General features: G+C 47.2%; 1 protein-coding gene and 1 non-coding gene across 2 annotated transcripts; both read right to left on the bottom strand.

Annotated features, from left to right (window-relative positions):
* Positions 1-12448: 12448 nt before the first annotated feature.
* Positions 12449-16425, bottom strand: LOC136515913 (uncharacterized). The gene is made up of 6 exons (XM_066509369.1): positions 16236-16425; positions 15897-15991; positions 15417-15496; positions 14917-14966; positions 14695-14807; positions 12449-14111 (listed from the first exon to the last, which is right to left on the bottom strand). Exons 1-6 carry the CDS (start codon positions 16399-16401, stop codon positions 13746-13748), a joined length of 870 nt encoding a protein of 289 aa, XP_066365466.1. The 5' UTR covers positions 16402-16425; the 3' UTR covers positions 12449-13745.
* LOC136540935 (U1 spliceosomal RNA) lies at positions 12453-12613 on the bottom strand. Its single transcript, XR_010780052.1, has one exon. It is a non-coding gene; the product is annotated as a U1 spliceosomal RNA (small nuclear RNA).
* Positions 16426-16751: the final 326 nt, after the last annotated feature.

The raw sequence follows: 16751 nt of genomic DNA, 5'->3' as shown, positions 1-16751 counted from the left end.
CATTTGAGTAGAGTGGAGTTGAGTAAACATACCAAGGGTGTTGATACACCATTTTAGTGATCTCCACTTGCATAGTGCTTAGTGATTCATTAGGTGATTAGCGTAGGTGCTTTGCGAAGTGCTTAGGTTGATTAGACCACCGCTTATGCGCTTGCTCTAGGTTTAGGCCTAGTGTTTAGTGAGATTTGCATACCTCTTACCACTCGATGCTTGCGCGTACCATTGTTGCACATTGAAGGGGCTTGTAGTCTTGCGAGATCACACCAACCATGTTTGTGGTGTGGCCGCCACTATGTACCGAAGGGAATAAGGCCCATAGCGGTTCGGCTGGAAGCTTGGTAGTGCAGACGGTGGAGAGTGGTCTGTAACACCCCTGGTGTTACGATCTTGTTTAGCGCCGAGATTTAGGCCTAAGAATTTTTCTGAAATGATTTTCTCATATTTTAAAATTTAACTTATGTTTAAAAGTGTCATTTTGACGAATTATATTAAACAACAGGTTAATTAGTTCCTAGATGTTTTGTTTCTACGAGTCAATATGACGTATGGACTAGCGCTTAAAATGTCTGATAGTAATTAAAAGGGCGAATGGCTTGTTTATTTGATTAAGTATGAAAAACAAATTTTATAAACAAAAATACGATACGACGGGTATATATAGTACTTAAGTAAAATTCGGAGCATGATTTTTGTTGCATTTAAAATATCGAGTAACAAACTTTAATGCTTTAACCGTGTTTGAAAATATATATAGTCGGCTTGGAAAAGGAATATTTGAGAGATAAAATGATATATAATGTGGGTAGAAAAATCATATCATCAGTAGGATATGAACATCATGAATATGTTGGCAAGCTTGTTCGAGTGTCAATGTGATGTTTGTTAGTTTAAAAATAATAACAAAAGTACCACTAGCCATTTAGCTCGCCTACCTCGTCGGTACAACATGCGCGTTATGTGATTGGACTGAGCTTGCTAGCCGGGCGCTGCTGCTTGCTCACTGCCGTCGCATCCCGCCAGGTTCGAGTCGTCCTGTCTATGCGCTAGTGTGACGACAGTAGTGCGTACCTCCTGCTCTGAATCAATCATTTGATTTATTGCGTCGCGTCGTGTTGCCCCTACCGACCACGTTGTGCCAGGCCGCCCTGCCCCCACGCCGTGTTTATGTGGTTGGTGGCGTATCGCACGGCTTCTCATTTCCCTCTCGTGCCTGCTCTGCACTGCCTCTGTCCAACTACTAGTGTCGTCGCATCACTCTGCTGCCTCTGTCTGCCTCTGCTTGTCTCGGCTCCCTTTTTTCCTTCTACCAGACAAGCAACACAGAGTCTTTACCACAGAGCAAAGCAACGTAGCTCATCTTGTCACGTACATCGTGGCCCGCTGCCGCCGTGGCGCTCCAAGCCGGCTGAGTCTCGTGCTGCTTCTCTTCCTCCTTTTCTTCTCTGCTGCTGAAGGGAGGTGTCCCAACTCCTGCTCGCCCTCCCAGCTCGCTCTCCCCGCTCTTCCCTACCATGTCTTCTTGACTTGCCACCGAGCCGTGCACCCGTGGTGGCAGCGCCCATCACCGTCGGCTGTCGTGTGCGCGGCGCACGTGAGTTCCCGTGGCTCGCACTGGACCACTCCACCTCTAGCTCGCCCTCCCCACAGCGCTCGCCAGGGCCACGCCATGCTGGTGTCGTGCCGCAGCGTTGTTCCTCTGCTTGTCTCATGATGGCATCGCATTCTTTGTCTCCACCAGCCACACCACACTCGGTGCCACTGGTAGATACCTCGGCCTCTTCAAATCCTCAGACTCCACCGTAGCTTAGAATAGGTCTGCGTCCACCGCCATCGTCACCGCCGGGTTCGACACTATATCAAACCTAGAGTTCGTCGAACCCTAGCGACAACCACGTCGGCCTAGACCTCAGTTTGTCGTTGTCCATTGCCATGGTCAACCTCGCCGCACCTAGATAGACCTCAAGAGCGGCAACCTCACCACGGCGTGGATCGACTACCGTAGCGGGGACCGCCGCTTGGAGGTGTTTCTGAGCTACGCCACGCATGCCAAGCCATAGTGGTCGATCCTCTCCATCATCGTGGACCTCTCGCCGTACCTAGGAGGCCAAGTACATCGGCTTCTCGGTGTCCACGGAGGGGAGCACGTAGCAGCCATCGCTGTGTGTTTTCGGGGTACTTAGCTGGGGGCATTGATTCACAAATCGCCAAGCAATCCGGTACGGCTTGTTTTGTGTCTAGCACCATAGTAAGAACTGAAAGATGAAAGATGCAATGGAAAAGGAAGTCTGATTGATTGCCACCTGCTTAAAAGTAGTACATGTGCTTATATAGAATGGTTAGTTAATGAACTAATGTGGCTTCCTAATAAGAATCAAATATAAGGACGTACGCTTAGTAATGCTTCATGAAGATGAAATAAACCCACAAGCCAGATAGCCTTGCATATCCTTGGAGTATTTTCTTTCCTCCTATCGGGTAAGTCTTGCTGAGTACAATTGAGTACTTAGGGTTTTATTCCCCCTGTTGCAGGTGACAGGTGGATGCTAAAGCTGACTCTTGTGTGTGGATTTCTCCTGGTGAGCTTAGAGAGGATTTTCTTTACGCTGTAATCATAATTTTTATGTATAACTCTCACTAAATGTTTTTATGAATGAAAGTATTATAATATGTTGTTATAGTATATATATCAATGCTTCATCATTTCATGAATAGATATTTATTTCCGCTGTAATTCTGATCACATGTTTATATTCCACTATTAAATTAAATTATTCGTAACTCTGATAATATGATTACATTCTGCTGTTATAATAATAAATATTATACTCTAATGTTGTATTAAAAGTGATGTAGGAAATGGTTAAGAATGATGTAAGCTTTATTCTCTCATTTGTGATCCGGATGACAAAAATATGGATTTTTGGGTTCTCCCCTAGGGTGTGCTCGATGGAACCAAGTAATTTAGTGTTCTTCCCTGAGTGCTTAGTGTCTAATGGAAGACAAGCACTCCTAGGAGGTATTTGATTAGGTGGTTCTGCCACAAGTGGTATCAGAGCATAAATCAGGAAATATAGCTTCGAAAACCTTTTTCTAAACTAAAATTTGACAAAAAATTCTTTTCAAAAAGCTAGGGCGTTCAACTGCGAAGTTATATAAGTAGCCCTATTACTATGGTTATGTATCCAGGATAGATGGCACTCTGCTGACTTAGGTAGGCTTAATCAAGTTTTCTACATGTACACTAACCCCAAGCATAGTCCGATAGTATCGACTAGCTACAGGGAGAGAATGTTGTGCCAAAAATTTGAGAACGGTTGTCCTATATGTTGGCAACAGTAGAAGGGCATATAGGACGTGCATTCATGCATATCCTGTTTGTGCATTGTAGTGTCGGATTGCTTGTCGATACGCCATCCATAGGTGCCACGTGTATCGTATTGTGCACGACTGACTCGTTCCTATCCTAGAGTTAGGTCTGCACTATGGCTTTGTGCTCCGTGTTCATCCATAGTTCACACCAGTCATGACCCATGTCTCCCTGTACCTCTTTTCTATGCTCTTTTCGGACCATTGCCCTGCAGTCATACTAGTCAGTAATGGCATCGCACGTTGCTCGTCTCAAACGCACGAAATTTGGTCGATTCGCCATAGTGATCCCACACGGGAACCCTGGTGGGCCATTCTAGGACCACTGAACACTCTGCCTTTATAAGCAGAGCCTAACTTAGCACTTGGTACCACCATTCGGCATGCTTTAGCTTGCTTAGCTTTTTTCTTTTAGCAAGCTTTTCGCTCAGCCTTCCTCACCATCATCGCCAGAAATAGCAGGAGCCTATGTTAGTAGTTATTGCCTGAACGTTGCAGGTTTTCCTAGAATCCTGCATGCCACCCTACAAAAGCTCAGAGTCAAAGATCATCCCGAGTATGAGGGCCATGAGTATGAGGAGCATGGCACCAAGCGGTGTGAGGTTACCATCTACATCGGGAAGAGTGAAGAGATCCTCGACCTCATGGAAGCCTTGAGTGTGATCGCAACCGGGTTTAGCTTCATCGACACTTACCAGGTTGTGGCCCGTAAAGCCTTGCGGTACCTTTGCTAGATCTATGAAGAGCCCATTGTCCGTACCCCCATGAGGTTCTTTCCACCTTTGGATAGGAATCGGTGGGCATGGAGGGCTCGCATGGAGGCCTTGCATGGGCGAGATGCGCAAGAAGATAGTCCTACCATGGTGCACTTGACCATATACCTACTTGCTCTGGATGAGCAGTATGACCGGCAAGCCTTAGAACTGAGGATCTACCTCTGTCGAGCCAAGGAAGCCAAGATCTTCACCCAGATGCTCTAGGTGTAGCTCGCGAAAGCGCATGCTAGTGTTGTAGCTACTGAGAGCCGTGAGACTACCATGTCGAAAGCTCTGAAGGAGGCTGAAGATTATCATGTCCATCAGTTGTGGGAGGCCTATCTTGTCACTAGGGCTAAGCAGAGAATGCTGGCTGCTGAAGGCAGGATGCCTCGATCTTGGAAGGGATCACTATCCACCTGCCAGAAAAGAAGAAGAACCGGTGTGGCAGTGCCGCCAGCACCTCCACCTTCGAAAGTGTCAAAAGTAGAGCCCTTGATTCCTCTCACTCAGCCATCGCCAAGAGAAGATGTAGATCCATAGCTAGGGTGGTAGAAGAATCCGCCGAGCCCACGAATGAAGATGCGTGTTCTAGGGTAGATTAGTTGCCTTAGGATGTTATACCCGTAGTAGTAGTGTTGTTCGTTGATGTCCTCTGGTATTGTACTCTTGCCGTTATTGTTGTCCGTAGTTGTTGAGATCGTCCGACCATAGGTGAATGCCGTGTCATGAATGGGAGACTAAATGCTTGTACGTTGTATCCGTATAAGACCGTTGGAATATGCATTTCATTTATTTCGCTGTGTTTATTGCGTTCATCTACCTTAAGTTTTGTTAGACACTTAGATGTGCTTAAAGTTTTCAAGGGCAATGTTAGGTGGATTACAAGAGAAGTTACCATTAGATATTAGCAAACCTGTTGTGATTGGATAGAATAGGACACTGTATCGACTAATTGTGGATGTCCAAACACTTGAATCTTTTTAAATCAAATCCGTCATTGGATTTGAATTCCTTGTCCCTTGTTGTTCGAATTTTCTCTTGCAATACTCCCCTTATTCTATGGTCTATGACCCCACCGCCTTCATGGCGTGTAAGTTGGTAATAGTTGCCTGGTTAATAGCTTATGGTGCCACGATGAAACCGAGGCTGCCACATGGTGACGCTGCTCGGCACGTGCTAGTATCGAGGGTGTTAACCAAGTACCTTTGCCAAGTTACACCGCCATACCGCTTTTGCTACAAAATATTCTCCTTGTAAATGTTCAGGTGTTCAAACAAAAAATCCACAATGGGTTGATGAGATAATGTTCTTGCAAGGTAAGCGAGAGAACATCGTTGGAGGAAGAATGTATGACATGGACTTAGTCTGCATGAAAGATGGATGTGGACAAGGAAGGGAAAGAAAAAGAAGAGTAGTAAGGAAGGTAGCCTCAGGTAGTCAGAAGTGATTGTAAAAGTCTGAGGGGATGTCATGTCCCAAGCCCTATGTTTAGTTGACCACGCTATGCATGCTGGGTCATTTTGCTATGTGCCCTGTGAACACTATCTATATCGGGCCTTTAGCTCCCCGCTCTCGTGTGGGTGTAGTCTCGTGCTGCATTCCATCTTCTATGCACTGTGTGCTTTTTCCTCTTTCCCAGCATCCACTCACTTGTGCAAGGAGCGCACCATGGCCGTGTTATCCCCACTGCATGAACCGTTTGTGTATCTCATCCATGTCGTCTCCACTTCTGGTGTGTTGCACCCCACCTCCCTTTGTCTCTATAAGATACCCTTGGTCCTTGCTCTTCTTCTCCATCCCCATTCCCCACACATTCAGAGCAGAGCTACGAGATCTAGTTGTCATCCGAGGAACTAGGTTCATCAGTCTGAGGTGATGGTGTAATCTGAGAAGAAGAAAGGATCCAGTTTGTCAAAGAAGTTCAAGTTTCCTTTGGGTAGTCGATCTTAGGGTTCACGATGTTTGACTTTTCAGTCGACTGTTTTTGGATCTATTGGACCTACACCATGATTTGGATAATCATCTTCCTATTGTTTCTCCATTGTCCTCATCTATCTCAACTTCTGGATTAAGTCTTGGTTGTATTAGGGTGCTCTTATCCATGTATCCCTAATCTCTGTGTGGTTTAGCATTCGAAGTCATGTAATCTTTTGTGTAATCTCCGATCTACGAAATTTAATATCGAAGTCTTGGTTGCACTAGGGGGAAGCTTGTACACTTCTCAATACCTCGATAAAAATATTAGAGTCATGGACGGGAGTTTGCATATATCTACCTTACTCTTTAGCTTCCGCATTTACATTGTTTACGTAACTCTTTTTGCGGTAGAGATAACAACGCACTAGGAAAACCATAGTTGTATATTTAGATGGTTTATCTTCTTGTATAGGTTTTGCTAAGGTTAGAAAAAGAGCCCATAGTTTAGAGTTAGAATTTTAAGTTGCCTAATTCACCGTCCTCTTAGGCGTCACGGTCCCCTTTCAAGATCGAGCGCCATAGAGACGGTGGGCGTGCACGCTCCGTGGCCCATGACGTGAATTGGAGGATCATCAAGGACGACGAAGCTCTCCCACACTTCACCCAGGTAGGCTAGAACATCGCTACCATGGTGGCCTTGCTCTGAGGGCTTCCGGAGCCCGCGACACCCGAGGATCGTCGGGCCCATCGTGAGATTCGCATGCTACTCGAGCATGCGGCGACACAGCAGGCCTAGAGCGTGCTGTCCCGACAACATGAGCTCACATCCCATGTACTTCATTAGCGAGGTCTTGTCCGATTCCAAGACTCGCTACCCCCAAATCTAGAAACTCTTGTATGATGTCCTTATCGCCAAGAGGAAGTTGCGTCAATACTTTGAGTCGCATTCGGTGACGGTCGTGACGTCCTTCCCTCTCGGCGAAGTCGTCCAAAACCGGGATGCCACAAGAAGAATCGTGAAGTAGGCACTCGAGCTGATGGGTTAAGGCATTTCATATGCCCCTCGAACGGCCATCAAGTCCCAAGTGCTGGCTGATTTTGTTATAGAGTGGACCGAGATCCAAATACCCCTAGCAGTCGTCGACCAAGAGTATTGGACGATGTACTTCGATGGATCGCCGATAAAAAAAGGCATCGGCGTGGGGCTGGTCTTTGTTTCACCCCTCAGGGTATGCATGAGGTACATGGTTCGCATCCATTTCCCCTCCTCCAACAATGTGGTCGAGTATGAGGCACTCATCAATGGCCCGCACATCACCATCGAGTTAGGTAACCAACGACTTGACGTTCAGGGTGACTCCCAGCTGGTCACCAACCAAGTCATGAAGGAATCAAGCTGCCACAACACCAAGATGGCTATGTATTGCCAAGAAGTCCACCAGCTAGAGGACAAGTTCGATGGTCTTGAGCTCAATCACATCCCGAGGCGTCTCAACGAGGGGAGCGACACGCTAGCAAAAACAACATCCGACCAAGAGCCGATGCCGACGGGCGTCTTCGCTAGTGATCAGTACAAGCCCTCGGTCCACTATGAGGAGCTAGAATAGACCGGTGATGGGCTGCCTGCCCTAGGCTCAGGGGCTAACTAGCCAGCGGTTCCATCTAACCCCGAAGTCATGGAGCTTGATGAGGATCTAGTGATAGAGCCTGATCCTCTAGCCGACTGGAGGACGCCTTACCTCAACTACCACCTCCATGAGGCACAACCAACGGACAAAATGGAGGCATAGTCCTTTGTTGTTATTGAGGGCGAGCTCTATAGGCGAAGCCACACCGAGATCCTGCAGCGCTACATCCCCACCGAACAAGGGAAGTAGATACTGAGTGATATCCACGGTGGGGTCTTGCGAGCACCATGCCGCACCTAGGACCCTAGATGGAAATGCATTCTAACAAGGCTTCTACTGGCCGACCGTCGTAGCCGACGCTGAACAAATTGTGCGTACCTATGAATGAAGTCAATACTACGCTCGACAGACCCATCTACCAGCCTAAGCACTCCAAATGATCCCCATCACATGGTCATTCGTGGTCTAGGGGCTTGATTTGGTCGGACCTCTTAAGAGGGCGCCTAGGGGCTATACGCACTTGCTTGTCGCCGTAGATAAGTTTACAAAGTGGATATAGGCTCAACTGATCTCCACAATCAAGTCCGAGCAAGCCATGCTATTCTTCCTTGACATCATCCATTGCTTTGGAGTCCTGAACTCCATTATCATAGACAACGACACATAGTTCACCGAGAAAAAGTTCCTCCTATTCTACGATGAATACCACATCCTTATCGATTGGGCCGCCGTGGCGCACCCACACACAAACGGGTAGGTTGAGAGCATGAATGGCATGGTCCTACAAGGCCTCAAGCCTAGGATCTTCAATCTGTTGAACAAGTTTGGTAGACAATGGGTTGTGGAGCTTCCCACATTGCTCTAGAGCCTAAGGACGACCCCTAGCTGGGCCACCGGCTACACGCCATTCTTCTCCTTGTTGTCCTTCTTCTTCTTCCTTTGTTCATCCATGGCATGGTTCACCGCCCTCATGGCCACATGCTCTGGCAGTAGCGTGATAGAGTCCTAGAAGACTAACCCCGCCAGCAGCTCGATGAAGCCCACGTCTGGCCGTATCACGGGATGCCTCGGGATCAGGAACACAGCGTCGAGCTCCCCCATGGCCTCCTTGATGCGCTACGTGACCTCGCTATCATGGAGCAACCCCTAGGAGAGCGTCGTCCCGATGAGCTATGCGCCGAGCATCATCTCATACAACGAGAGGATGCGCGCCATCAGCGATGCCACCCTCCTCGCGTGATACCCCCCCGATGACGTCGGCCCCGCGGAGGTCGCGGGTCTTTAGGAATGCGATGGCCTCAAAGAGGTCGTGCATCCTCTTCTTCTCCTTTATGGGTGGCCCCCACAGCCATGACAACGATACCTCTTCGACCAGGCGCCCGGAGAAGACCGGCAAGGGAGCGGCAGGGTCGTTCTTCTGGTAGAACCAATGCGAGTGCCACCCCTTGTTGGATCTAGAGAGCTGGCAGGGCATGTACTCGGTCGCCCACTGCCCCCGGAGATGGATGCCCGCGCAGCCCATCGGCACCGGGGTCTCCTGGCCTCTCTCCTTCTTGATCAAGGAGATGGAGAAGAAATATCTCCATAGCTCGAAGTGGAGCTCGATCCCCAAGTACCCCTCGCACATCGCGATGAAGGTCGTGATATGCTAGATCCTGTTGGGGTTCAAGTGCTGTAGCTCGATCTGATAGTGGTGCAACAGACCCCGAAAGAACGGGTGGGGAGGAAGCATGAGTCCGCACTCATGGAAGGACGTGAAGGAGACGATGTAGCTGTCGGGCAGCGCCGACGCATCCTCATGGCCGGGCACAAGCCACTCCGTCGCATCGGTCCTCCCATGGAGAATACCACGCTTGACGAGGCCCTCCATTCGTGCATGGGTAACATTAGAGTGGTACCACAAATCCATAGAGGATGGAGGCGGCTATGGAGAAGCAAAGGCGGTGGTGGAGAAGTGGAAGCTACAGATCTAGGGCTCCGGCGGCGGATTAGCAAGCATGACAGATCCGAACGGTGGCGGTGGAGAAATGGAGAAGATAAGGCTATGGTTTTGGTGTACAGAAACATAAAGGGGGAGTCCGCTATTTATAAGATGGAGTGGGGGCGAGAAGGCGAACCGTCTGCCTAGGTTCACGCGCCTGTTGTGCCATGTTACGTCACCTTCCTCCGAAGATCGTGTGCATGCTATCTCTGACCGCGCCATCAAAGAACACACTGGATGATGGTTCGCCCGGTCGATGGGCTAAGAACCGTCGTAGGTAAGGAGGGATACAGAGCTAAAAATGCTCCTACGGCTCATTCGGGACTAGGAGTTCGAAGGCTGGCCCGCCGACGAGTTCACAGCCGCTCTGGGTCACCCTTAGAGCGAGGGGTGGAAACGGATGGGCCCACTAGCGGCCAGCACCCGAGCGCATGAGCACCGTAGGCATTCTAGCCCATGTTCGAGTCTTGGTTAGTTCCCAGTCTTTGGTTTTTCCTCGAAGAAAGGCAACGAGCCCTTGGGACCGACCAAACGGACCCAAGAACTATATGGATTGGTCGCTAAGAGTCTGGAGTTGGTCACCAGCTGACCCATGCCAGACCACCGCAAATGGAAAGCTAGGGCCCCACTCGGACTAGCCCGTTAACAGCTCACCGAGCACCATGTCTTGTCCATCGAGGAAAAACGTGGCATGGCTCAGCCCCTCTGTTTTATCAAAAAAAATGCTTGAGGGATGACGATCACAAAGATAAGCCGACCCTCGACCGGACCCCTGATACATGCGGAGGCTCGAGGGAAGTTGGACTCACAAGGAGACTGAACGCGCGGTCGCAGTACGATGGTGGACCGATCGAATCCTTGGGGACCAGAATCAAGAAAAATCTTTCCGACCTCCCAAATCCTACGGTTACATGCCCCCAAGAAGACCGATCATGACAAAAATCTTCCCGAATCTTGATGGTTTTTTTCTTGATAAAACAATTGTGATGGTTTTAAGCCACGAGCTTGATCTGTTTGGTTGGAGATCTAGATGATTTGCCTTGTGAAAAATGTCGCCAGAGAGCTACCTAAAATTTTAATGAAACCAGGCAGGTGGTGGTGAGATGATATGTTTGGTTGGAAGCACGTGCCTAAGAAGTTTAATAAAGGGAGAAATTATATTTTCTTATATACTATAAAACTTCAACATCAATCGAGTAATATATATTGTTATAATAAAAGCTTTAATAACTTATTAAAATATAAAATACAAATAATTTTAATAATTTGTTTTCCTAACAATGCATACATATAATTAAGGAATTAATAGAATAAAAAATACTAAAGTTTGTTTTGACATGCCTGGGCGAGCGTCATGTAGACCGTAGTGTAGGTTGTGAATTGTGATAAATGGTGATTAAACAGTGGTGGAAGGAAGTGTAGTAGGTTAGCAGCATGATGATCATCAAGTGTTTTTTTTTCTGCGTGTTTGTTAAAGTGCGTGTACGCGACATAAATTGCCAAAAAGTAGGTTCTAAAGCGAAAAAAAACTACAAAATAATAGGAGATAAACAAAAACTAGTTAGCATGAGAATTAATAAATAATCAACACAGCACTAACGACCAAGGGCCCAGAATATACAAGGGCCTCAATAAGATGAAGCAATGGACTGGCAAGGACCATAGTTTAATTTTTTTAGTAAATTGCACGGCCAGTCTTTAAAGTATTGAGCTGATTTCATCCGAGTCCCTAAACTATGAAATCACACTCTTAACTTCCCAACATACTTATTTCGGTCCATGTAGGTCCTAAACAGCCTAGACGGTGTCAAGCAGTCGACGTGACTGTCCACGTACGCAAGGGAGGCACATGAGCTACACGTGCCCCTAGGCAGCTACTGGCTTTTTAGCAAAAAAAAAAAAAAAAAGCCCCCGCACGATCTCATCTTATCCACCTCACTCCTTTCCTTTCTCCTGGCAGCTACTGTGTACGATCCCCTCTCCCGTGACCAGCGCTGTCTTGGCCCAAACGCACGCACAAGCACCGCGCCAGGACGTCGTGTTCGCTCCGCGTTGAGCTGTTGTCAGAGATATTTTCACCGAACCGACCTTCCATGTCGTCTTCCCGGTCGATCTCATCCATTCCGAAACTCCCGTCGACAGCTCACCCGAGCACGTGAAACATGCCCGAAGATATTTGCCGACGAACCGACCTTCTCCGGCTATAAAAGGCCGGTCATGCCTGCCGTCGGTGAGCACCTCACCGAACTCCACCGCGCCCTCCTGCTCTTTCCTTCTCCCTCTGTTTCCTCTCCACCGGAGCCCGCCGCCGCCGGCCGAGCTCCCTCTCTCACCTTTGCCCCTCGCCACCGCTCTGCTTGCTCGCTCTCCTCCGCCCTCGTCGAAGCCGCCATCGTTTGCCGCGCCCTCGCCTTGCTCCGCCGCGCCACAGCAAGCACTGCCGCCGCCCCTACCCTCCCTCTCCCCTGCTTCCCCTCCGCCTTGCTCCATCTCCCCTGTTCTCGCTCTCTATCTTTCTCGCTTCGCTTTTGACCGAGCAGAGGATGAGGACGACCGCACGGAAGTTAAAGACTGCGCCGGCCTAATCCAGACCGAGGCGATCCGAAGCCCAATAGGAGGCACCACCTCACCCCATGGACCCCGCACGTCATTGACTCCACTCTTCCCCTCTCACTTCCATGAACCCAGTGCACATGAACCAGCGTACAGAGCAGTATTGGTCCGAGAGAAGAGAAGCTGAACAATTTTGTTAGATTTGGCGGGGGCCGAGATTAGAGAAGCTGAACAATTTTGTTAGATTTGGCGGGGGCCGCGCGAACGCGTACCCCCTCTACCACAAATTATGACGTCCACTCTCCCACTTGGGGAGATGGTAAGCCAGCGCGCCCTCCAAGTGCAATGAGGGCCACTGACCTAGACCACGGGCCTTCATGATCGCCCGTCGATCCCGTCCAGGTAAGTATGGAACAACGTCGCACGGGGCGCTCCTCTTATAGCGAGAGCTCGCGGCGCGTTTGCCTTCGCCTGGCGAGGTGGTGCTAAACGCTCAAACCGAACGAGCGCTCGTCTCCGCTCTGCCGCTGAGTTCTCGTGGGCTACCGAGACATGGAAAAGTATATGGGCCTTCAAGTCCGGCCGTGATCCGTTTCGTAGAGAAGAGGTCCGGGCCGAGACGAAACAGCCAGACTGCGGGCTGCAATGGATCGGTTAGGCTTGCAATTAGCTTTCGAGCCATAGAAGCTTTGGTTTTTCTTTCTTGCAGCTACATCCTCTCGTTGTATATAGAGAAAAGAACTCCTAAGAAAAGAGGCAAAGCAATTGCAGATGCTGGCACACTCTACTTTCAGAATCATCTGCAACTGCAAGAGAATGGTTTAACACCAGCCTGAAGCGAAGAGGTCCATGATTATTTATTCATTCTTAGCATAAATGCGTAACGGAGAGATGATATGGCCTTCAGCCTTCTCAGCAAAATTTCCGAGTCTCGCAGGCAACCACTGAACAGCAGCAAAGCTTCTCCTCGGCAAGCATAGATGATCGCATTCGCGTGCATAAATTAACTGCAACCTGCTGTTGCTATTCATTTATATGTACACAAATGGCTAGAGGCATCATCATCCACGAATAACAACACCGATTTGCAGAACTAACTGACGAATCATCAGGGTAGCACATCGAGAAGCGAGAAAGATTTTTGCTCCAAAATTCGACCCATACATTCTGGAACAAATTAGCCAGAAAAGAAAAAGAAACATGAAGAGCACTTCAATGCAATGGATTTCTCTAACATGCTTAATTTATAATAAACAGTGGTGGAAGAAAGTGTATAGTAGCATGATCGAGTGTTTTTTCTGAGTGTGTGTTTTTTAAAACTGCATTTTGAGAGTGTAGTAACTGTGCCAATAACGTTTTGCTGTTTTTCAACAGCTTCAAATCCAAAGGTCTGCCCTTAGGTTTTTTTTTAATTCAATAAGTTCCCCAGTTGTTATGTTCCATGTATCAGAAGTTGAACACAGTGAACTAGTAATCGGGGCCAGCCAAAATTGCAGCATGGTACAAGGGAACAAGGACACCTGTGGCAAAAATCGCAGATCACTACATCTCATCACAGTCCGTGTCGTTACATACGAAATACAAGTAGTGCTCCTCAAGAGACCGATCATGAGGCAGCGCATCTTGCTCTCTTGTCAGATGGGAACTGGACTCCCTAAACCTCTGAACGCGCAGTTTGTTGTACGCTTCCATGTTGAGATTTGAAACCAGGAAGAGCTCCACCTCGGTGACAAATCGCTCTGTTCGGCCAAGGAGGAATGGCCTAGCAGCATCAGAGACCAAACTCCTGAACTCTTCCCTCCTCTTCTCTGGTGAAATCGTCCTTGACTTGTGCTCCATTTCAAGCCTCTTCATGAAGGATCCAATGACACCGTGAATGTGGTAGACTATGGCCTCAACGTTCTCATCCTGCAAAAACTCAAACATTGCTATGCATCAGTCCGTCAGTGGCAATCAACATGGGAAAAAATCCTATATGCATCGCAATCAAGCAACACCATGGCTATTCACCTTTATTAAAAGAAGAAAAAAGGACACTATCCTCTATCACCATATAACAACTTCAACATTACATAATTATTGAAGAATACAACATGTATCATGCTCCACTACTTCTCTGCTGTGATTTTGGCAACAAAAGAAGTACTACCATCCGAGTGTCTCCTACTATCTCTTTTGACCATGATCCACGAGTCATTAACAGTGAAATAAAAGCCTAACTGCATGATATTTTTTAGGAGTCCAAATTGGTATCCAAATATGCAATTGTCAATCTGATACCACTTCACAACCTAGTATATACAAGGAATATTTAACAAGAGTAAAACAAGAGAAATCCAGATATCCTTGCATAAACACAGATCCCAATGGATGCTTATAAACTATATATATCCTTACAAAAAGCTAGGTCGCCTACCCCAGTAGCTAAAAGCGCTCAGGATTCTTGTAACCTATGGAATAACTGTATTGCTAATAGGAAACAACAGCTTACCCGAGTAAGGGCCTGAATTTCCCGTCTTAGCCAGATTTCAAGCCAATTTTTCTTCCGGAGATATCTTTGTTGCTCCCAGTATTGCTGCACACCGGCAATGTTGTTTGTGCTCTCTGCTTAATTCAGCAAGCATAAGTCTTACTTAACAAGTGAGGCACATAAAATTCTGATGTAGAATACCAAAGCGTGAAAGGGGATAGCAAAAACAGATTGACATAATACCTTTCATGTTATAGAATTGTGACACCAACTCATGTGCATCTGAAAGACGCCTGTACCATGAGGAAAGGGGGATTAGTATACTTCTTCACATATGAGAGAATAAGTTATAGTTTACAGTCAGATGAATAACATGTAGATAGCCTCCATTCAGCAACCAAATAAATGGTTGCTTGTGAATATGGGCTACAGAGTACAGACAGAGTCACTGGAAGCAACTGATTCTCTCTACTCTGCTTTTTGGCTGGTATACCAAAGTTAGGCAGGAACTTCTGCTATTTCCCGGTGAAGATTTTCTATTTATTTAATGAGTACAGGAGACCTATGGTAGATAACCTTTTTAGTTAAAGTTCATGTCAATTCTTTCTTTTTCTAGAAGAATAGAGTCACTCTATTTGCAGGCTACTGGTTAGGAAGGGTAGCCTTTGCCTTATTATTCATTTATTGAACACTCACAATCATGCACAACTTGAGGGAGAAAAAAAACAAGAGAGGACAGATACCTCTTCCTAGGTTCCTGATTTATGTACCACCGCTCAAATGATTCACCATCAAAAGCATGTATCACAGATAGGTTCTCAGTCTGCAAAACGCGACAAGGTTACATCTGGTCAGGACTTCAGCACTAAGCCTGAGGCAAAAATTGATGGTCAAATCACTTCACTCCACCAACTACCAATAAAGAATTAAGGGTACCTAGACTTAAGCAACAAATGACAAAGGTGAAACTAACACATCCCAAATTTGTAGATATCACAACTCAAAATGTTTGTTGTCAGTTTCTCCATTCTAATAAAACAACACCAGATTTTTCAGGGGGTACTGAACCAAATTGTGCATTTCAACACACTTTTAATAATTGAACCACTTACATAGAGACCCACACTGTTTACCTAAGCATGCACTTCGAGAAGACAATAAAATTGCTCGAGTGAATATATTGTTACAGCAGATGTGCCACTCATAAGCAGGATTGGGCTCACCTTACAAAGTGGGCATCTAACCGAAGACAAAGGTTCTGCGTGCTTGCTCGCTACTATCCTTACCCACTGACATATACACTTGTAGCAAAAAGAATCTGCAGAAGCAGCTAGGAGTTTCAGAAAGGAACTTAAACAAGCACTATACTGAATCTGAACTAGTACAGCAAATTATAGTTTCTACAATTCACTTTGAGCAAGAGACCAATAATCGCAACAAAATTTCATTCCATATCAAAATCCTAGAGCCCATGCTCAGTTCGTAGGCGCGTATCGAGCAGAAACAACCTTAATACCGGAAATCGGTGAAAAATTCGAGAGAGACGAGGGGGCACGACTTACGGAAACAAGTGTCGAGGTAAGCCTCGTCTTTGAAGGCTTCGAGGCATACGGGGCAAGGGCACGCAGCAGTCCTCGCCGCCGCCGTCGCCGCCTCTGCCGCGGGAGGGTCGCCGGCACCTCTACCGGGGGAGGCGGCGGCTGCGGCAGCGGATGAGGCGGCCGCCATGGAGAAAGAATCGAGAAGGTTCTGAAGTTTCGTGCGTGTTTAGTTAAAAAAAAAAAGTGCTAAGTGGTCATCACATCGAATCTTGCGATACGTGCATGGAGCATTAAATGTAGATAAAAAAAAACTAATTACACAGTTTGGTTGGAAATTACGAGACGAACGTTCTAAGCCTAATTAGTCCTATGATTAAATAATAATTACTAAATAAAAACGAAAGTGCTACAGTAGCCTAAATTCCCAAAATTCGTGAACTAAACACCGCCTTTATTTTGATTTGGATCGGGGAAAAGACACTTGTCGGCTCTCAAATAACACCTCAGCTATCCGTCCCCAATTCGACGACGACGCTG

The sequence above is a fragment of the Miscanthus floridulus genome, chromosome 2 (assembly GCF_019320115.1).
Source record: "Miscanthus floridulus cultivar M001 chromosome 2, ASM1932011v1, whole genome shotgun sequence".
Classification (NCBI taxonomy): domain Eukaryota; kingdom Viridiplantae; phylum Streptophyta; class Magnoliopsida; order Poales; family Poaceae; genus Miscanthus; species Miscanthus floridulus.
Note: the sequence above shows the minus strand (reverse complement) of the source record. Positions and strands in the feature narration are given on the sequence as shown.